The 23,641-nt window shown below is 40.9% G+C and overlaps 1 protein-coding gene across 2 annotated transcripts in view; it reads right to left on the bottom strand.

Annotated features, from left to right (window-relative positions):
- ALK (ALK receptor tyrosine kinase) overlaps positions 1–23,641 on the bottom strand; it is a 282,098-nt gene that overhangs the window by 56,860 nt on the left and 201,597 nt on the right. For both annotated transcript variants that reach the window (XM_084514520.1, XM_084514519.1), the window contains exons 6-9: positions 21,091–21,222; positions 11,594–11,725; positions 9,424–9,524; positions 94–263 (exon numbers count right to left, since the gene is read on the bottom strand). In XM_084514520.1, the coding sequence (XP_084370646.1) occupies positions 94–263; positions 9,424–9,524; positions 11,594–11,725; positions 21,091–21,222 (535 nt within the window). The remainder of the gene's footprint in view (positions 1–93; positions 264–9,423; positions 9,525–11,593; positions 11,726–21,090; positions 21,223–23,641) is intronic.

Genomic DNA, 23,641 nt, shown 5'->3' on the forward strand with positions numbered 1-23,641 from the left:
TTTTTGGGAGTGATGTTGCCATTTTAATTGCCAACTAGCTAGTGATGAAGTGACTTATCATCGAGAAGGAGAATGATGAGGAGAGACTCATACCTATCCAGTATATCTGGGAGAGGTAAGATCAACCACTGCCATATTCCCAAACCTTTGCTGTTAGCCGAATACCATAATGTCCTGCTCTGCTCCTTTCCTGTCTTGTTCTCAACCAGCACCAAGGATATATTTCCCAGCAAGACACCATGGATGAGCCATGACATTCGTAGCTAGAAGAAAGAGAACACAAGAGATTAAACATCACAAACATTACCCAAAAGTTAACAAAATTCCCAACTCTTCTTTAATTTATTTGTTTTCTAATCACCAAGAATTCAATTCTATCTCCCTTATGTCCATGTAATCCTTTTAGAAAACTTCAGTTTCACCACTGGTGTAGAAAACTGTAATACTTAGCATATGCTATTTATTGTTGGAGCTAGTGGCCTTTCTTTTTATTAAAGTTGAGTCCAAAACAACCCTAGTTTTGCTTTCACATACATACTATAATTTTACAGGGTCAAGTTAGTACCTCTATTATCCACACTACAGAGATCACTCTCCCCTTAGATGCCTAAGAGGTTCAAGTTAAGGCAATTACACAAGTTAAGACTGATTATGTGACAAAACACCAAAACTCGTTTAGAGAAAATTTCAACTCCAGAGAAGAGCAAGGTCTTGCACTTGCCCTGCATGTGAACTCCTTCCTCTGTGTATGGAAGCGAGGGAAGATGATTTTCAGAGTCAGGACTGATATAATGATATGATTGGATGCGTTTGCATAGCATTTTGTTGCAAATTGTACATAAGCTATTGCAATTTTTAATGGGGGGGCTCTCTCCTTCTCATTTCTCTAATGGAAGAGGAAGGGTCTCATGGTCGTGACTAAACTTTAGTAAAAAATTTATAAATCTACTCTTTGATCCTTTTTGCTCCCCAGTCATGGAACGTCCAGAGTCGCTTTGTGACACAGCTAGGGAAGGGCTGAGTTCATACCCAGACGTTCACCAGAACCAACTGGTGAAAGAGGCTGCTGACAAAGGTTTGTGGTATAGGAGGCTGATGCCCACAGACTTCAGGATATTTGCATGGATATTCTTAACTGTTAGTACACACATGGCCTTAATGTCAGGTGACAATCAAGATTAAAGAACCTGATAGGCATTTTATGTTCCCTTCAATACCACTGGAACACCTTTCAGAACCGCTTAAGTCCTTTTCCTTGAGAAAAATTATCAGGACTAATCTCATTTTCTTTTTTTTTTTTTTTTTTTTTTTTATAATATCTTTGGAAACAGGACAATGACCAGGCTGATGCTAGTGGACATGTAAAGTATTCAACCTATAGTAGGAAAAACAACTCCTCTTACTGACTGTCCATATGTGAAGCAGTTTTAGTACCCTAATGTCAACACTACTGTAACACCCTATGTGAAATTTCTAATACAGATAAGTTGGGACAATTCCACTGTTCCATTTTGACAATTCAAAATTTGAGAGGTAAAGCCTTTGAAGGTCCTACTACACAGGGTCTTTCAGACTTCTGTCTCCTCTGGAGACCTGCCAGACAGTGAGAGGCAACATCTACATGGTCAGAAGTGAGAAAAGAGCAAGCCTGTGATAGCTATTAATGTAACACTAGAGCAAAAGCTGAAGCAACGGATGAATTGGAATTGATGCCTTTGCACACATGTCAGCTGTTTGAAGGAAAGAAGTAGTTGGCATTAGATGTGGGAGATCAGCTCACTGGCAAAGTGCAATATGCAGACTCTAATGAACTGGCTCTGAGTGAATCGACTGTCACTGTGTCCAAATGGGCATTCCTGGCTATGATTTCTATGGCTTCTAAGCTTCACAGCAGGGCAGTGCAGGTCTTTTCACACCTGCTGCAGTGAACCAGAGCAGATGATGAGCTGGATGCCATAGTAAAGACTTCTGAATGGGGCTGGCATTCACTCTACAGAATACGGCATCAATGATGGCAGGTGGTACCATATACACAATGGATCCTGTAAACAGTGCAGGGGAACATTTGGAAAAATTGAATCTGGGCTGTTGGTGGCATATCCCTAACATTATACATCAAACATCTGCCTCTGTCTTAAACTAGCAGCAAAATAGAAGCTAGAAACATCATTGAGAAATTAATTAACCATTACAGGTAGACACTGGCTCAATGGCGCTTTGCTTTTTGGCTTTAGAACCCGCCATAACCAATGATTAGCTGTTCGTATGCAAAAACTCTGACTAAGTAAATGAAACACTCTAAACTGATTTGGGCAAAATTAAATGGAGAGAGAACTCACAGTTAAGACAAGCATATTGTAGCAAAACTTGGGGCACATTGCCCTGTACTGTGAATATTATCTATAAAGAAGCCTTCTGGAGAATCCCCTTAGCCCCTGAGTTTGTGGAGAATCTGAACAGACAATCAAGAGACTCAATTCATCCAAGAAAGAACATTAATCCTCACCAATATCAACAAGGTTTTTGAGGTTTAACAGAGAGGTCAGGAAAAACAATGAGCGTACAAGCTGCATAATTTCAAGACCACCTGAGAAGTGAGCAAGACTGGCATTTTATTTTTGTATACTCAAAAGAAGTAAAATACTAAGAACCTTTAGGGTTAGGTTTGGGCCTGCTTACACCTGTGAATCTACTTTAGTTAGAAATACTTCAAGTCTTACCTGGCAGAAAAAGATAAATGATTGCCCATAGCAAAAATAACCAAAGAAAAGGGGAAAAGACGAACATGTTTAGAAGAGTGCTTGGGGTAAAGTATTTCTAAGACAGAGAAAAGCTTCTATCTGTCAAGGGAAAGGAGAGACAGACGTGGTGAAGGGCCCGAAACACAAGTCCTGTGAGGAGCGGCTGAGGGAGCTGGGGTTGTTTAGTCTGGAGAAGAGAAGGCTCAGGGGAGACCTCATTGCTCTCTACAACTACCTGAAAGAAAGGGGAAGAAAGGGAAGGGAAAGGAAGGAAAGGAAAACTTGGAAAAACATCTCATCATTAAATAGGAACCGAAGCTGCAAGTTGGATTACAGTTTATGTACAGTTAGACAATGGCTGCAGACGCTTTTGCCAAGTCTCAGTAAGAATTTGTACATGAATATGAAGTGTGTTTGAGGCATGAAGTTTATCACATTGGCAACACTGTGTTTCTTACTAGCAAGGAGAAATGTTTGTACACAACAATACAAGCAGAGTCATCTGTCTGAACTGCTGAACAATTTTGGCTTAAGAATAAGAAAGATGACCAAAACTTCTTGCTCTTGTTTTTTCCTCAAGATTAATAACTGTGCATGATCAGTCTCTTGTAGTCTGCTGAGACTTCTGCTTTTGCTTATAACATAAATATGCAAGCAAAAACCATAAGTAAATGATAAAATAGTAATTAAACTGATCTGATTACGTAGTTTTAAAATATCTATGCGAGAAAGAGAAGCATATAACTTCAGATGAAGAAATTCCCATGTTATCTATTCTCATTTATTATTCATGTGTACTTTTACAAAATTAAGAACTGAATAAAAGTACCTTAATTTCTGGAAACAAGGAAACAAACAAAAATAAAGACAACATCAAAAGAGAAAAAAAGAGAAAAATGTTGTAATTTTGCTTCCAATGTACCGTGGAGTGCTCAAACCTTCAAGAAATTTCAGATATTATAGATCATCCAATGATACAGAAGCAAGGTGTCAAAAGAAGCAAGAAACAGTTTCTGTAAGAACAGAAACAGTGACTAAGCTGTAGAAATATTTTAAACCAGCATTTTAAAATAAAAAGGGTGCTAACAACATTTTGCAAAATAAAGCACATGAAAGGCTGTGCTAGAGGCATATCTATATCGCATTTTTTCATGCTCACAAATGTTATGAGTCAATGTTATTAGCATGTACCCTTCTAAGTTACATAAAACTCAAGGAATAAAGAGAAAAAGAGACACACTTTGTAGGTGCCATCATAGGGCTCAGAATGCACTCAAGGAATGATTTCTATTATTCATTTATGTGCTTAAAAAATACAACACTTTTGTGTAAAAAAGAAAACTGAATTATTAACTGCAGAGCATGAAATCCATCTTTCATAACCTGACTGAGAGGGCAAACTTCTATTACACTCTTTTACATCAGCATATTATGTTCATTTTCTATAGAGACTATGTTTAAGTTCAAAAAGTTATTTCAGGTTAAAAAAAAGTCTGGCTCAGTTTGGTACTTTTTTACATTTCATGAAATAGCTTGTTGAAATGAAATGCATCCAAAAAACCATTTTCATCATTTTAAAAATGGCCAAATGTACAAAGTTCTTTTACTATTACAGAGATTCTGTGATTCCCACTCGGAGGAGGGGAATGACACGAAGAAGAAAATGGGAGAATAACAATTTTTTTATTGTTTAGTCTTTATAAATTCTGTCTTTAAATAAGGTCACTATTTGGATTAGTTCTTTGCAGTTTATGTGCCTTCCTATGCTCAATGACAAGTGTTTGTTTTTTTTTTTTCTGATGAACTTTTACATGTGGGATAAAAAGACTATCAGTTTTGATTACTGTGACTCAGTTCTGGTTCCTGATGCATTTTCTGGGCTTTTTGTTGTGTCTCCCCTTTCTGGTAACTTCAGGGTAATGGAGCATCTCTTCGTGGACTATGCGTACTGCTTCCTGCATTCCCCCAGGATTTACTAGAACTGCCAGTTTCCCTCTTCCGTATGAACTGGGCATTAAACACACAGTTGTTGGGTCAACAGGCAATGGACTCTAGTGAGTGTGCAGCACGAAAAGATAATGAAGACTGTCTGGTCTGCGAACAAGATAAATTCTTTGAAGCCAGGATACTCTAGCAAAGATTTAATAAAACAACAAAAAGAAAAATGAACTGAACCAAGAAGAAAGAGCAGCATCACAAACTAACAGCTCTGACCTGCCAACAGCACTGAAGAACAAAGAAAATGAAAACATAAAGCTGCTCAAAAAAACCAGGAGCCAAGTCCAATACCAAGCTATATACAAAGTGCAAGGCAATTCCAAACGCGTGGGAAAGTACAGGCTGTCTTTGTTACTCTATCTCCTGCATGCATTTTTACTCTGTTCTCATCTTTTGATGCACGTAGGGCAGTACAGAATAGTCAGGCTGATTTTTTCCCTTTGTGAGTTAGAGAAGCGTCATGCAGGGCATGGGAAATGCTCAAGGAGCATAGCCTACAAGCAGCCCAGCATGTTCCTGGGCTCAAGGTGGGGAGTGTGCATCATGGTATAACAGACAGATGAAGGGATGTGCCTGTCCTGTACTCAGAGGCAATACCTATGTTAAAGGTCATCCAGGCTCTGGAGTCTCCACCTGCTTGCATCACCACTGCTGTAAACAGTCATCCAGAACCTCAGCAGGGAAGGCATTCAGATCAGTCCACCCCAGTGTCTCCAGGGTGTTAGCAATCATTTTCTCAAACTGCTCAGTCTTCTCTGTTGCCAGTCTAACTATCACAGTGGGAGATTAAACAGTCGGGCTGAGAGAGAAAAATGAGCCTGAAGCATTAGCAAACTCTTTGTGGCTGGCACCCACCATGGACAGTTTTGCTTGGCTGTTTCCTTATCAGCATTGAGTCCTGGTTTTATGGGTGTCTGGCCAGATGAGAGATCCCCCCTCAGCATAGTAAACTCTACTGCAGCAGGGAATGTTTCTTATTTGAGGTTGAATTAATTTCTATGTACAATTCAGGCTAAAGAGCAGCCTAAATAGTAGCTTCAGGAAACAGTGGGGCTAGTTAGTGCCCCAGAGCTTGTGTAGCAAGGAAGGAGGGGAATCAAAATCAGCCAACTGTGGATGTCTGTTGGCCTCATTGTTGTTCTCACATTTGCAGCATAAGGACATAAGGACTAACATAAGGACATAAGGACAACATAAGGACCCAAGGCAGGTAGGCTCTAGGCACCCAAGTGAGGTGAATGAACTGCGTAGCTGGGGCAGCACATTCAACCACACCCCCAGGAGTTCAGCTGAACTGGCTATGATGATAATGGGGTAGGCATAAGATACAAGGAGAGGGAGGGATATAAAATAACTGGCCTGAAGACAGCCTCCATCATTTGTGTATATTGGTGCAGAATGCAAATCTGAGGTGAATCTACCTGTTGTACTGAAACAAGCTGTCAGAACTAACCACTATGGTAAGTGAACTTGCAAGGACAGCAGGCAGATATTTAAAGGAGTGTGTAAACTGGGTCAAATACAAGAGGGAGAGCAAGTTCATGGCTTGCTCTGACTGTGGAAGAATAGATTTGTCTCATTTGCACACACTTGATGAGATCCCTTTGCCATGTGAGTCATGAGCGAGCTTTGTCAATGGGGTTTCAGTTGCCAGAGAACCTGTCCTGGTTGTGACATGCCAGGTGGAGCTGTCAGCAGTGACACGTAGAAGAAAAATAATCTTTTAGTGCCTGACCTTGAGCTGGTTCAGTTGGGAATTGATTGAGGGTGAAAAAATACAGGACAGGATTATGGTATTTTCACAGCCTCTTTTCTGACCATAATTTCACTATACAGAAGTCGGTTGGCATCTATTGTTGGAATAAGTGCGTAGGGGGGAATATCTCCTTTCTCCTCTTGTGTTACACTGAAAGGTGGAATTAAATTATTCTGCTCACAGACAGATTGTTCCAGTAAAATAGAATTTGAAACCACAAGGGGCCCATTGAGAGGAGAAGCTTTTACACTATATGAAAATGCAAGAGACAAAACCCTTGCCAAACTCCTTTGCTCTTTATTACCGACAGCTGCAATGCTGGATGTGTCCGGATGCCTTTTAAGTGCCAAGGGGAGTGACAGAGGTGGGATGGCATGTTAGCAGATGAAATACATGGCAGCTTCTCCCCTGATGGCAAGTTTAATTATTTGCCCTGCTGTATACACAAGGAAAAAATACACGCATATTGGGAAATCATTCACTCTGCTTCCCGTGTCAGGTGGATTATGAAAAACACTTAACTCTTGTTGGTCAGAACAAAGTCTTAAAATGTTCAGAACCTGCACATGTCTTTGTCAAAGAAGGGAGACAAAACAAAATAGAATGTATTTCCTAAAGAAGGAGGACATGAATATATCAAGAGAGCAAACCCAGTTGTGCTTAACTGGATGAAATGAGATACACAACAGAAGTGAACCAAACCAAACTTCAAGCCAAAGAAATACTCTCTCCTATTTTCATTACAGAGGACTTCCTAATGTATCCATTTTTGTCCTCTCTGCATTTTAAGATCAGTGGAACAGAGAGCATCTGATTCTTTTGTCTGTTCAATGCTTGGCCAACAAACAAAAAACTGTCTTGTTAGGATCAATTTTCAAACAACCCTGCTCCACGATCCAGAAGCTTGTGTGATATGTCAGAGTGAGCATTCAAGATGAAATGGTCTAAGTCACTAGCTGTGATTCAAAATCATAAGCCATAAATAAACACTATCAGTCATAATATAATCTATGAAGCTATAGACCAGAGAAAAAAAGATGCAGACAGGATATCTTAACGCTAAGGGTTAAATACCACTGATTCATAAACGACAACCAGGTGTTGTGGTTTAGGTGTCATGGTTTTGGCTGTGATAAAGTTAATTTTCTTTGTAAAGATTCACACAATGCTGTGGTTTGGATTTTTGATGAAAACATGGTGATAAAACACCAATGTTTTTAGTGGTTGCAAAGCAGTGTTTGTACAGAGCCAGAGACTTTTCTGCTTCTTATGCTGCCCTGCTAGCGAGGAGGCTGGTGGTGCACAAGAAGTTGAAAGGGGGGACACAACCAGGGCAGCCGACCCAGACTGACCAAAGGGACATTCCATGCCATATGACATCATGCTCAGCAATAAAAGCTGGGGTATAGGAGGAGGAAGGGGGGATGTTTGGACTGATGGAGTTGGTCTTCTCAAGAAACCATTATGCATGATGCCCTGTCTCCCTGGAAGTGGCTGAACACCTACCTGCTGATGGCAAACAGTGAATCAATTCCTTGTTTTGCTTTGCTTGTGTGTGGGGCCTTTACTTTAGCTAGTAAACTATTCCAGCCCATGAGTTCTCACACTTCATGAGTTCTCAAGTGAGAAGAGAATCTTTCTGATTCTCCTCTCATCCCACCTGGGGAGAGTGAGTGAGTGAATGGCTCTGTGCTGCTTAGCTGCCTGCCAGGGCTAAACCACAACAGCAGGGTTATTTGGCAAGCCTTGATATACTTGCTTAAGTTGATGTCTAATGACTGTAAACAGTTCTTCTTGAGTAAGAGCCTGGTTCCATCCTACATGAATTAATCTCTGCAGCTGCCAACTTGAGCACTCCTAAGAATAAGGCCTATATAAGGACTGGGAGGTGTGAGGTGCAAGCTTATTGAAGACCTGCCAGCTTGAATCCCAACCGTACTACAGAAAGAATGCATTGTATTTTCTGAGTGGCTCTGGGGTAGTCCTGAAGCCAATTCTTTCTTGGATCTTGCAAATGCAATGTTTGTTCATGCAGTAAGCTTCTTCCTCTTTGCATTAATGCAACACTGGCTGCTGCCCTACCCTCAGCACATACTCCTAATTATGAAGATTGCTAATACATCATCTGAGATCATACAATCAAGACAAGACATGCCCAGCTTTTCAGAGAACATTTTGTAGCATTTCAAGCAGATAACCACGTAGTGGTATTAATTAAGTATATTTCACAGATAAACCATTTATGAAAGTGTCTGCTGGTCCACAGATCAGTACCTATATTTGAAAATGAAAGGGAAACAAGCTGCTGGTATGTAAGGAATTCAGATAGCTATTGTTTCACATCACTAGAGTAAATTTAGTGAAGCTTTAGGCCACAGCATGAGCTCTGCAACACCTGAACCTGGTGTATAATGGTGATTGAGCAACAGTGAGAGTCATTGTGGAGGGGCCTGGGTGGCACCGATGGGGAAGGGGGAGGGTGTGCTGAACAAGGATGGCACCGGATCAGAGCCTGCCCCAATAACAGAAGCCAGCCTGCCTAGAGAGATAACAGAAGCCATCCAGTCCTGGGCGATAAAAGAAGCCATGGTTTCCTGCAACAAAGAGCCACCAGTCTGAAGGACCACAATGTATATGTGTTATGACTGGACTATAGGGGATGAAAAAAAGGTTGTACAGGTATAAGAACCCAGGGAAAATTTTGAGCAAGGTTCCTCCCTGGAGGCACCCAGCTCGAGCTGATATATGGGTACCATTAAATTTTTGCTGCTTTAACTAAATGTCCCTCTTTGAATGAGTTCTGGATGCCTGGGAAGACCCATTCTGCTAGGGGAAACAATGGAATCCCCTAACAGAAAACCAGTTAGACACACTAAAACACTTTGTAAAAGCTTGATATGCAAAAGAAAAGAAAACACTAGGACTTGCCTCACAGGGGGAGTTCCTCAAAGGAGCTGGAAATGCAGTGCTGGTCATTGCAGTGTTTGCCGCTGCTGGTGCTTTGCTGGTGTCAAAGATCAGCCCACAACCTGGATAAAAGAGCAGGAAGAATGTCAAACTGCAGCACTCACCTCTTCTGGTTCTGGGGCTCGTGAAACCTTCCTAAAGTAAGCTGGCTCCTACTACAGCAGGATGCCAGACAGCAGAAAGCTTTTTTCAATTCATTAGGGATGCAGTTTCACCTACCAATTTGGCATACTCAGGAAACATATTTAGCAGTCTGACTGCTTTCCTCTTACAGCTCTTTTCTGTTCCTCCATGACTTCAAATTCATATTCCTTGCAAGTGCGAATAAGAAAAAGAATCTTTTATAAACAAAGAGTAACTTGGAAACAAATATATTTAGCTTGGTCAAAACAAAACAAAACAATGTCAAAATAACAGCAGTGTACTATTAATTCAGCTTGAGGTCCCTTTACTCCTTTAATCATTTATTGTAACCAGAGGAACTGGGGTGGTTTTACCAGGATGGACAGCTAAACTCCACCACAACTATAAAGGCTCATGGGCTGAGATAAGGATAATTTAATTAAAGGGAAAAGAAAGAGAAGAAATAAGCAAAGGCCACACATGAGCAAAGAGAGAGAAAATTATTGTCTGCTTCCCATCAGTGAGTGATGTTTGGCTATGTCTTGGGAAGCAGGGCCTCAATATGCATAGAGGTGGTTTGGAAGGACAGATTTTTTCATAACAAGAGCTCTCCCTTCTCCTTCCCCTTTCACAGCTTTTATTGCTGAGTGTGACATACGGAATATCCCTTTGGAGAATTTAAGGACAGCTGCCCTGGTGATGTTCCCTCCCCACGTCTTGCCCACCCCCAGTCTATGAGCTTTGGGGGGGCTGGAGAGAGTCTTGATGCTGTGCCAGCATTGCTCAGCAATAGACAAAACATTGGTGTGATATTAACGCTGTTCTAGCTACAAGTGCAGACCACAACACTACATGGGCTGCTGTGAGGAAAGCTAACTCCATCCCAGCCAGACCCAGCACAGGAACAGGGGCAGTAGTAACACTACAGTTCTTCTGTGGCAGCTCGGGACGGAGAGGTGTTTATTTGCACTACTTCAGCTCTACTCTCCAGCTCAGGAGGGCGCCACTACTTAGAGCCTGGTTATTTGGGCTTACACTGAAAATGCCTCTACAGCACAGACAGATCACAAATCAGCAGCACTTTATTGCAATCTCCCCACAGCTACCTCTTTCTGGCACTTTACTTCCTTGTTTACCTATGCCTCAATCTCTTTGTGGTCTGCAATACTGTGGGCTGAGCCATCAGGTGGCATAAATCAGAATAGCTGCATGTAGCCTACACCAGTTCACATAAAAGCAGAGAATCTCACTCTTCATGTTTAACTCTGGATCTAACTTTGGAAATCGATGCTGGGATTATACACCATTAACTCTGCTGTTATTACGGTATCCCTTTAGATCCTCTGTGCCTGAGCAATAAATGCCTTCTATGATTTACATTATTGCATTAGGAAAAACTTATCCTGGCAGGCAGTCTGTTTGTCAAAACTCAACCACAGCAGTAGTTCAATGACCAAGGCATAAAACTTCAATGGCTGTATGAGATCGATTAAAAATGAACTCTTGGAATTTGGGTAGTGGAAGCAAATACACAGTAGTTACACATAGAACTGGAACTCAAGGGACAACAGAGCAAAGAGGAGGAAAATTTAGAAGTCTGTGTGAGGGGAAAAGGAAGCAGAACATAGAAATGGAAGAAGTAAATCAGAAAGAAAGAAAAAAAACATAAACATACAAGCAGATCAATATGGTAGGGGGGCACAAAGATGAATACCTCATGGGAAGTTTTTTAGAAAGGGTCAGGACTACTCTCTCTGGTGTCAGTCTTGGAAACCTGAGGTACCAGTCTGTACCCTCAAGATAAGAAGTGAGCAGGATAATCTTTTGCTCAAAGCACTTGTAGTAGAAAGGTGTTTCTTGTTTCACTGGAGGCTGAATACATAATCACACAGGAAAATGTGACTCGTGTTTTATTCCATCTCCCTGATATTTGCTTATCTTTTTTTTTTTTTCAAAATTTTTTTTTCCTTCTATCCATTCTCTGCACTTGCTATTTACTTTCACATACCTTCTACTGAAGGAAAACGATCATAGTCTGGACTTCCAATTCGCCATGGAGAAGCACGGGATGCTGATGAGCTGTGTATCCAGCCACAGTCCCCTTCTTCAAATGAACAGTAAAAGCCAGGGGGAAGATTTTCTGAAAGAAGGAGAGACACACACATACAGAAGAACCCAGATGAGCCATGGATGAGATATCTGAGCACACAGAGAAGCTGACAATTCTGACAGGGTTGTCCAGGGACGTGCAGGCAACCCTACAGCTACTCAGTCCTTCTTTGTGGAGTCACACTTGTGCCTTACCGTAGGGAAGATGGTGGTGAGGGAAGCAACCCCTAGAATAAGTGACTTCCCCCAAATTTTGACAAACCCAAGGAGGAGGACATATTTTGGTAGACACTGTGGGGTCTCCTAAATACCTGGCCTCTACAGCCAGGGAAATCTTGGACAGTGATATTTCCTAACGTGTTTCCTTTCCATGCCTCTAGCTATCTCTAAGTCAGTCCAGCTCAGCATTGTGGCTTCTTCTCTTTGTGAACGCTGCCTTTAATGGAGTAAAGCACTAAATCCTTTTGTGCTTCGTTTTTTGTACCTGTGGATCTGTTTGGTGAGATGAATGGATGAAAAGAGAACAGTTTATTTTAAGTAATACTTTCAGGATTTGAAGCCCACTCATTCTGTCACTGGCTTGGGATTTCAGGCAAGTTTCCAGCTCCATACAATAAAGACACACTATCTTTTTGCCTTTAAATTAACTGGTTTTAAAATAATAGTCATCTCATGCAAAGCAACACAACTTCACGCCTTCTCCATCTCCTTTTCTGTGCACATCCCAAGTTCTTCTTACAAAATGTGCAAAGCGCTACTCCTTTTGCCCTGAGACGTAGACTTACATTGCCACAGGCGAACATGCTCACAACTCACCCATTTCCTTGAAAACTTGTGAAATCATTTTTCTCATCATCCTTAATAAACATGCATAGCCTCTACTGCTGTCAGGTTCTACCTTTCCATTTCTGTTCTTCCACATGAGACCAGATTGTGACCTTATTAAGTAATTTTAGCAGAAAATGAACCTTGTAAAACACCACGTAAAACCACTACCACTATAACATGATTTTCACTTTCAGTGAATAAATAATGATCTATAATACAAAATCTGCACCCAGGGTGAAGCTGACAACTCTGCCACATACCAGAAAGCTTCCCAGTGGTAAAAAGGGCATAAACTGTCTTTTATGGGGAAAAAGGTAGAGTACAAAAGTAGCCTGGGAGAAAAAGATGCAGTTTAAATACAGAGTTATGTTATGCATTAAAGATGCTAGAAGAGAAGCAAAGAAGAGTGATCATCCCTTATGTCCTGCTATATAGACTAACCAGTCCTTGAACCTGACAGCACAAAGCCCCTGAACATGCATACTCAGTGGGGGTGGTCTTTCCTCCAGTAAGCAAAAGAAAACTGCTCTGATGACTAGAACTAGCTGTAAAAGAGCTGATGATATTCTTGACTTCTCACAGCTTCTACACCATTATGTACTCAGCTCTGTGCTAGCTACCAGTGTAACCCATATTCATTTTCTCCATCTCTATTCTCCTCAACTTCCCCTAAAAATGTCTTTGTTGGTTTTTATTTTTTCTTGAAAGGAAAGAAAATGGGACCAGAAATCTGTTTGAAATTGCAAGATAAAAATGAAATTTCATGTGCGAACACATTATAAAACCATATATACAGGAAATTAGTTTTTCCTTTCAACTGCTTGTCAAAGTCAGAGTAAAAATTTCTTGACTTACAAAGAGTTGGTTAGACTACAAACTCCTAAGTTTGGCCAGGTTATACCAGCAATTTCATTAACTTCCCTATGAGAAGAGGAGGTTCCTGAACTCAGATTTTTTCATGATTATGAAGACAACTTCAGAGGAAAGAATTCTATCTATAAAGTCTGTGCCAGACAATAAGGCACCAGTACCCAGACCCCAGATAATTCACGATGTTTACATCTCATCAGAACTCTCTGACTGAGGTTGCAGCTCAATTAAATAACTGCTCACAGGGCTTCAGCTCTGATTTATGCATAGAATCATGGAATGATTTGGGTCGGAAAGGACCTTTCAGATCATCTAGTTCTACCTTCCCTCCCAGCTCCCCCCAAATGGCAGGGACACCTTCCACTAGACCAGGTTGATCAAAGCCCTATCCAACCTGTCCTTGAACACTTCCAGGGAGAGGGCATCCACTGCTTCTCCAGGCAACCTGGTCCAGTGCCTCGCCACACTTCACAGTAGATATCTAATCTAAACCTGCCATTTTTTAGTTTAAGACCATAAAGCCCTTTTTCTGTCACTATGGTCCCTGAAGAAGAGTCCCTTCCCATGTTTCCTGTGGGTCCACTTTAGGTACAGGTATGCAACTATTGTCTCCCCGGAACCTTCTCTTCTCTTGTCTAAGCAACACCATCTCTCACAACCTGCCCTCACTGGAGATGGCTCCAGCCCTCTGATCATCTTCATGGCCCTCCTCTGGACCTGCTCTAACAAGTCCATGTTTTTCTTATGCTGGCGGCCCCAGAGTTGGATGCAGTACTCAAGGTGGGGTCTCATAGGAATGGAGTAGAAGGGGGAGAATCAACTCCCTTGACCTTTCTGCACTTCTTTTGATGCAGCCCAGGATATGAATGGTTTCTGGGCTGCAAGCACATATCTCAACAGGAAACTCCTTGGTCTACCCTGAGAAAAGACCTGGGGAACACACCTGCATTGTCTAGACATGGAATATTTGATTTTCTACGAGCCTGAATAAACAACTCACTTCACAGAGGTGACTGAGACAAATGACACCTATTGATTATTAGTAAGGTCAAATTTGAACCTGGAACTTGACATAGAGGTGAGAGCCATGTTTTACTGCTTTATTTTCCACAGTCATGCAAATCTGTTATGTAAAGATCAGAACCTGTACTTGAGTTGAGGGGTTTTCGAATCTTCCCTTTAAAATATCTCCAAATTCATTCAGCCTAGTCTTTAAATGTAGAGCTGTTAAGCTGAGAGTTGCTTCCCTGTGTTTTACCACTCTGCAGAACTTGATTATATTTCATTGTGCAGCCTGAGGCTGAGATCCAAAGAAAATGACAAATTATAATGTGCCCTGAATTCCTACTGAAACAGCTTGGCTTGGTGTCCAGCTGAATTCATTTCATGGTCCTATGTTATCTGGGATGATGTAAACAAATCAGAGCAGCAGGAGGAGTCATCTAAGTAGTAATCCTTGCCTGGAGGCCAGAAAAAGCTCGCTGTAGATGAACAAGTAAGGACATAAATAAGAACCTATTACTTTCCCAGAAAATTTGATTCCTCCTCCACAAATTAATCTTTTATGAATTTTCAGATGCCTTGAACACTGCTCTGTCTTGGAGGCCGGTCACTAGTGGCGTCCCCCAGGGCTCAGTACTGCGGCCAGTTCTCTTCAGTATCTTTCTCAATGATCTGGACGAGGGGATCAAGTGCACTATCAGCAAGTTTGCAGATGACACCAAGTTAGGCGCAAATGTTGATCTGCTTGAGGGCCAGAGGGATCTGGATAGGCTGGACTGATGGGCCAAGACCAACTGTATGAGGTTCAACAAGGCCAAGTGCACTTGGGCTACAACAACCTCATGAACTGCTACAGGAAGAGGGTCTGGAGAGCTGCCCGGCGGAAATGGCCTTGGGGGTATTGGCCAATATCCAGCTGAATATGAGCCAGCAGTGTGCTCAGGTGGCCAAGAAGGCCAACAGCGTCCTGGCTTGTATCAGAAATAGTGTGGCCAGCAGGAATAGGGAAGTGATTGCCCACCTGTACTCTGCTCTGATGAGGCCGCACCTTGAATAATGTGTTCAGTTTTGGGCCGCTCACTACAAGAATGACATAGAGGTGCTGGAGCATGTCCAGAGAAGGGCAATGAATCTGGTGAAGGGTCTGGAGAACAAGTCTTATGAGGAGCGGATGAGGGAACTGGGGTTATTTAGCCTAGAGAAAAGCAGGCTAAGGGGAGACCTTATCGTGCAGTACAAATACCTTAAAGGAGGTTATAGTGAGGCAGGGATCAAACTCTTCTCCCAAGCAAAAAGTGATAAGATGAGGGGAAAAGTCCTCAGATTGTGCAAGGGGAGGTTTAGATTGGATATTAGTTGAAATTTCTTTACTGAAAGAGTTGTGCAGCATTAGAACAGGCTGCTCAGGGAAGTAGTCGAGTCACCATCCCTGGAGGTCTTCAAGAAATGTGTAGATGTAGAACTTAATAGCATGGTTTAGTGGTGGACTTGTTAGTACTAGGTTAAAGGTTGGGCTCGATGATCTTAGAGGTCTTTTCCAACCTGAATGGTTCTATGATTCTATGATCTTACTTTATATACATACAGCATCTATGATTCCATCTGTTACTACTTCACAAAGAGCACTTTGGCTAGCACTTTTTCGTTAACATGTACTCCTCAATTTTCTGAATGCTTATGCTTCAAATTCACATTAGCATAAACACTGCACTGATGAGGGAAAGCTAATCTTACCGTATTATAAAATCAATTAAAGCAGGAGTCAGAAGTTATATCTACTGAAACCTGTCATGCTGGATATTATCACCAGTGTCAGAAACTTCAAAAGGTTTAGAACTCATTAAGAGTAAGATGCTGTTTGTGGATTTGGGACAGAGTTTAGAGTAATCCAATCACACTGAAGCACTATAAGAATGCAAGTCTCTGCTTTTCTTTGAGTGAGAATGTACAGAGAAGCTGTAGGGTGTTAAACTTGTTCTTAACCAAGTATTTTCAAGACTTCAGAATGATTTTAAAAGAATGATTTTTTTAAAGTTAAAAACTTTAACTCAGATTTTCCATCCTTTAATAGCAAGAAAAATTAGCAACTGGAGTATTTTATGATGCAGATGGAGCAGGTTCTCTATTGTCTGCCTCGACTCAAAACCAGGTGTAAATGAACAGGTACTATAGTTTAAAATTCAGGGTGAAATTCCAGACATGTGTTATAAAGGATATAAATGTAAAAGACTACTTATCTGTGTATAGACCTTTACCAAATGTAAAGATGTAAAATGTAGGAGAAAATCGCAGAAGGCAAAAAGATCACCTACTCAAACAATTTAAAGAAGCACATGAATCTTAAACGTGAGCTTGTTTTCAGTGACTGCCTCTGTGCTAGCAAAGTTGTCTGACAAATTCTACCAGAAATGAAGTATAGAAAGGGAAAATACAATTCAACACAGTATACAAAGACTTTTCCTTTAATGCTGGAAGGCATTGCTAAATTCAGAACTGCCAGTAGTTAAAATTCATTGCTAGAGGTGCAGGTTTTGATCAAGAAAGGAACAAAAGAATTTGTGTATGCATGACAGGAACCTTAAGAGAGCACTGCAATGCAACAGGTTGCTACACTTCATTTTGCTTGCAGGGAGAATCTGCTGGGCTGCAACTACCTCTAGGACATAAATGAATCAACTGTTTTTTGCATGGAAAGTAAACTGGCTCCTGTAGAATTAATTATCCTTTCTTTTTTTTTTTGGTCACTTGCTCATGTTATCACAAATTCAAACTTTATAGTTTCCTATTCTAGCTGCCATCTGTTTCTTGACAGATGTGTGTGCACTCCTCTGACTATACAGAGTTGAAGGTTGAGTCACTGCTAATATGAATCAGATAGTAGTCCTTCCTATCTTACCTGTTAACGTGATTCCATTTTGTTTAACATTCTTAAATATTTGTTGAGGCAAAGAGTGAAAATTGAAGTGATTATGAGATTCATCTGAAAGGTGGAGCACAGTATTTTCAATTTATCTTCCAGGTAACATTCATAAAATGTGGAAGAGCAACACCAGGAGAGAATGAGTAACCCTTTTTCAAACTGCATGTTCCAGACCACACTGTCTTGGAAACTTTCAATGGAAACCAGAAATATGTGTCCAAATTCACTTAGAGAGAAAACAGGATCAATTCTGGGTTTGTCATGTCCTGGGTGAATCCTGTAAGCTGTGGGTCTCCAGATAATAAATATACTATCATCACTTCAATTTAGTAATATTCATATTAATATATCCATAACTTTCATACATGCTTTGCCTGATTAAACAATATTTTCCCAGGCTGATTTTTTTTGGTGGAAAACAAAACCTGAGCAGAAAGTATGATAGTTTTAGACTAGAGACTAGTTAAAGAATGCTTTTTTTTACTTTTTTTTTTTTTTCAGTAAAACTTTTACTTTTGCCTAGACTTGCTGCCCTGCAGCAAAAGATTCTTGAACCAAAAGCAAAGATATTGTTACCTAAAAAGAGAAGTACCAAACTACTGAAACAAATTCTCCTCTTTGGTAGTGCAGACCTGTATCAATAAGTATTAATAAAGAATGGAACTTTTCATCTGTCTTGTACCATACCACACACACTACATACATGATTCTCTGCTCCACTAGGAAAAAATGTTTTTTTTTTTTTTTTTTTTTTGCAGTAAGTTGTGATTCATAATCAGGAATTTACTAGTAAAGACATAAGACCACCACTATCTGAAATCTTAATGTGTGTTTGCAAAGTATGCTCCTGCAAAGTAACTTCCAGTGTGGTGCTTCTATCAGTCTGTAAACTTTTTAAATCTGATCACAGATCAACACAGTTCGGCATCCATTTCTACATCTGTGTCTTTGAAGCTGTCTTTTTCTCCTGTGAGAATAATTGATTATGACTCAAACAGCAACATTTTTTTCTCCAGGGGTCACCCCTGTCTAATTTTACATTCTCTACAAAGACTAATTGGTTGCATGCAGAATGAGCACCATGACTTTGCATTGGCTATTGGGAAATAAAGAGATGTTAACAAACAGCAGGCTTTAGGAGATATTTTTCAGCTAAGAAACAAATAAAAATCAAGTGAGGGGAAAGAGAAAGGGAGAGGGAAAGGGAGAGAAGCATCTAAACAGCTAAAAGACTGGAAGGAAAAACAAGAAAACATCTTTTTTTGAAAAACAAACTACATTCTTTTTTTACATGACCTTTAGTTAATGGTTATTTTAAAAGCTCTCCCCTCAGTTGCAAGCATGGCTACATCTTTTTCTGACAGCTCTTTTGTGTACACAGAAGTGCTTGGGAAAACCCTTTCCCTTCCCTGCTTTATACATCTGAATCACTTCTTGTCATACTTGCAAAAAGCTGGTGGTAACATGCATGTTGCTCAGAACTAAAATGGCAAGTGAAATGCTGAAAGATGACATATGCTTTGTGCTGGGTTGCCATGCAGATGTAACTGACTTCTAAAACATTATTTTTCTGTTTTGTGAAAGCAGCTTTATGCCAATGATATTCAACACAGCAAAGAGGCAGAGAAAGCAGCCACAAAACTGAGGAGGTTTTATGTGGCTAAGCAGACATATCCACAACCCAAACACTTGCAAGCTAAGGGCAAGCCTGTATTTTTGTTTCTTGCAGTGGAAGATGGTGCCTTTTGGGTCTTTTGGCTGAGGGAAAAAGTTTCATTGCCAGTACCTGTGGTTTAAAACAAGCCATGTGGTCTTCTTCTCAAGCTGGGGAGTGACATTCTGCTAAACAGGTGGTTAAATATCTTCTGCTTTTAACCTTCTCTATATTTTCAGTAAATACTTTGCCAACATAGCTGTAAGTGCTATACTGCTTCATGCCAATAGCTATGGATGAATGCTGCATACATGGCTAAAAGGCAACCAAACAAACCCATGTGGACAGCTTATCTGAAAGCAGGACTGGTCACCCTACCACCTGGCTCACTATGGGATACAGCCTAGCAGCTAATGGCAAAAGCAGAGCCAGACTCTTTATTTGTGAATACTGATAAGACAACAGCCACAGGTGCACCCAGTGTTTGAAAATAATAGGCAAGCATGTTTCATGAGGCCTGACCTACCCTATGATGGCATTTAGTTTGCATCTGTGACTAGTACAACTCTACCTTGGAGCTCTACTGTTCCCACTAGCATGGACAGCATTACCCTCGCAAGGCAGAACCATTTATAGCAGCTAGACAGGACTGTATATCCAGACGTATACCTGATCCATCTTAAATAATGGTAAATAATATGTCTCTGCACTTCTAATGAAATGACAATGCATTCAACATAATCATTAGCATAATTGACTACGTATTTTAAATTAAAATGTAGAAAATAGTAATACCATTATGAAGTCTGAATATGAAGATGATCAAGGGACTGGGGCACCTCTCCTGTGAGTAAAGGCTGAGAAAGCTGGGCCTGTTCAGCTTGGAGAGGAGGAGGCTCAGGGGGATTTTATCAATGCCTATAAATACCTGAAGGGAGGGTGCAAAGAAGATGGAGCTAGGCTCCTTTTAGTGGTTCCCAGTGACAGGGCAAGAGGTAGTGGGCACAAACTGGAACATAGAAAGGGTCTGTCAAAGCATCAGGAAGCACTTCTTTATTGTGCAGGTGACAGAGCACCGGCACAGGTTGCTCAGAGAGGCTGTGGTGTCTCCCTCATTGGAGATGTTCAAAAGCCATCTGAACATGGTCCCGGGCAACCTGCTGTGGGTGTCTCTGCTTGAGCAAGGGGGGTTGGATCAAATGATCTCCTGAGGACACTTCCAACCTTGACCATTCTGTGATTCTTTGATTCTTTTTTAGATCTATGCTGTAAAGTTCTTAGGCAAAACAGTTTTGATACCAGTAATATGAAGCATTATTGGTTCTAAGCAGCTGCAGGACAGCAGTGATGACACTGTTTCTGTGATTAACTATATGGCTAAAAAACCACCACTCCTCAATATCTGTAGACTGACAAAAGGAAACGCAGTGGAGGTAGAACACATAAAGGTACAGAAAAAAGAGACAAGGCATTTTCAAGATGGTTAATGGATGGTCCTAAAGTATCTAATTTAAGCAACACATTTACAGAAATATTTAGGCATAGAGAACTTTTTCAGAAAATGCAGATTGCTATTTAGCTTCTGATTTATGTTATTCAGTTACTGGCTGCTGAAGAGAGAATCGAAAACAAGAGTAATTACAAAGACAGGAGTAGGAGCTGGTCACAGACAACCTCCTGCCTCTACTAATTTTTCTTACCTTGGAAGTTTTCTTCTTTCTCTTCCTTCTGCCACATGCTGATTAAGGGTGCTACATTTTGGTTAAGGGCACTAACAAGCTATACGTTTTGTTACTCTATAAGGCATGTAGCTATTTAAGCTATTCTTTCTTTCAATTTTTGATCAGGATTTTGTTAGATGAAGAACTGAGAGCAACTTAAGAACCTGTTGCAGAACTAATGAAGGCAAACACAGAAACATACTGAATGGTCCATTCTAGGCAGACGTTCAGAGAAAGTGCATGTGTTGTGGAGGACACTGGTCTTTTGATAGCACCAAATTAGTTCATTACTACTGAAGTCTCAGGCATTAAAACTCAAAACAATCTGTGCTTTTGGAAGCAGATGTTCAGCTTCTCTCAGAAGGAAAAAGGACACGTCCTGAGGATCTGGATTTACTCACTGCACATATCTCCCTCATCTTCTCCCTCAAGGCAGTCTCTGATGAAGTCACATGCCTGGCCCAGCCTGATCGATGTACCATTCCAGCAGATGAAAGAACCCTCCAGAGCCATTTTTGATACAGAAGCAGATCCTAGAGAAAAAGAAAACAAAAGCCATTTCAGGTTACTGAATTGCCTTTCTCCAAGCCAATAGGCCATAGGATCCTGGATAACACTGAACAGGAGAAAGACCCTGTGAAACCCCCTTAGTCCACTAATTACTTGATAAAGTAATTATTTTATTTTTGTTCAACATGTTTGTTTTGCCAAATACCTAACAGCCCACCTGATGCAGAACTTAAGTTCTTCATGCATGTCTGTCATTGTTACTTGGAAGGCAGGTCTGAACCTTGTAAAGAGGGTTGAAATCCTACAGCCTGCTCTATGATACTTCTCAAGAATGACATGATATGCACGATCCCCTCCCCATGAATCTGGGAGTCCTGCAGCAGTCTACATCTACCAGGATACAAAAATCACTCATTCATTTTCCCTATGCCAAGCAGCAAAAGGCAGCTAACAATGTTGTGGAAAGTAGCCAACTCTTGTGACATGTCACCAAACATGTGTACCATCCATTCACAATCAGCCAGTACCATCTATTCAGAAATGATTCTGAGTACTAAGGACCCTTAGTGTGCTAGGGATCCTTACCACAGTCCTTCTTTAGAGGCACTCCTTTCCCTTGTCACTTGAGTAGTCAGAGATCATCCAGCCTGATGAGCATAATTTTCCTTATCATGGGACTTCTCTCAACCTGAATCCTTTGACTGTGTCTGAGATACACACATGACAAGGACTGATTTGGCTATTTAATTTAATTTTAATTTATTTTTTAAATCCATGCTCCAGATCAGTCACCTGCAGGAGGTATGAGTTAGTTAAGACCAACCTACAGTCAGTATATAAGGAGGAGGCCAAGCTTGCTAAGTGCAAGAGCCCCCTCCACAATAATCTGGATGTAGAAAAAAACCTTCCTCATGGTCTGCACAGATATGTTTCCACTTCATCACTCCTAGAAGGCAAGTCTAGAAGTACAAAGAGGTCTGTGCTGTGAATTCCCCACTGCAAAAACTCCTGCCCTGTCTCTTGTTGAATGGGTAAGTGCTAAAGATTAAACCAAAGCCTCTGGGCAGAGTGAGCCATTGTTTGCCTAGCTCATCCATGCTTGCTAAACAGTGGAGCTACATCATGTTCTCTGGTACAGCAGGGAGCTGGGAATCATCGGTGATTCAATTAGATGTGCACTTGATAGTTTTATTTATATTGCCTGCCAAAACTAAAAATTAATGAAGCATGGAGGAAAACAACCACTACTTCTCTTCAAGCTTGTTTTATGGTACAAATCAATTCAGGCGTGGGGGGAATACATGTCAAATTTTTTTTAATAAAAGACCCTGGCTCCTGAAAAGGGTGATCTTTGTTATTGTCAGCTCAATTCTTTTGACTGCCTTGGAGCAATTCTGTCTTGCTGCATGCAAACTGCACGGTGCCCTTGTATTTCAGTCAGGGTCAAAGCATGAGTACAGAGGAGAGTTTCACAGAAAAAAAATAGGCCAAGTAACACAACCCAGTTGGTTGCTGACAATTTCTGCAGGCCCCTTGGTAAAGGTTTGAGGCAGTGTAGAAGATATCCTCCTTGCCCTTGCAGTGCTCCTTGCAAAAATGCTCTCTTAAAAGACACTGCCTTTCCTCTTCACTTGCCTCAAACCAGTCCCAGTGTGCAAATGAGAAGTGACTCCAGTAACTCAGTAAGTGATCCCTTCTCCTTGGGGTATGCAATGAAACTGTGGTGTACTGTGTTCCCAGTACACACCTAAGTACCACCCAGGATAAGAGTCAAGACCCAGAATGATTCCATTAGGTTAGAAATATTGTGACATTCTTAAAAATGTTGAAGTCCTAGTCAAATTTAGAAGTATTTTTGCTTCTCTGAATTTTTGCCACATATTTGCCAAATACGCTTTCGAAGGAATTCCCACATTTATTACCAGCTCTCATATCGCACTTGGTTTACCTGCAACCTTTTCAGTAATCTCTGTGGTTTAGCCCAGCAGCTGCTGTGTTTGAAGATCATATGCAGATGTTCAGAGGAGGGTCTTGTAGGCAATGGAGTTGTTCTGTTTATTCAATTAATTACAACTTTGTAAAAACACTTGGTTTTCCAAGCACAAGACTGCATTAACTCTAATTTTAATGGAACTGAGGTATTCAAGAGCACCTACTGTCTTCCCAGGTGTCTTTTGTGCATCCCAAAAGCATAAATCCCCTGAAATAAACTCACTGTGGTAATAAAAGCCATCAGTTGCAGCTAGACATTAGGTGATTACAGGAGATTGTCCTTCAAAAGAAACAGCAGGTTTGCATGCTCATTCATTTTTGTGGAGATGGCACTTGAATTAGCTCAGATTTACATTAGATGCACATATTCATACATGCTCTTTGTATAGGTTAGAGAACACAAATAGCAAAGCAGCAGCTGAAGGAAAGACTGGGGTCTGTGACAGTGCA

Source organism: Aythya ferina, assembly GCF_964211825.1.
Source record: "Aythya ferina genome assembly, chromosome: 3".
In the NCBI taxonomy this organism is placed as follows: Eukaryota; Metazoa; Chordata; class Aves; order Anseriformes; family Anatidae; genus Aythya; species Aythya ferina.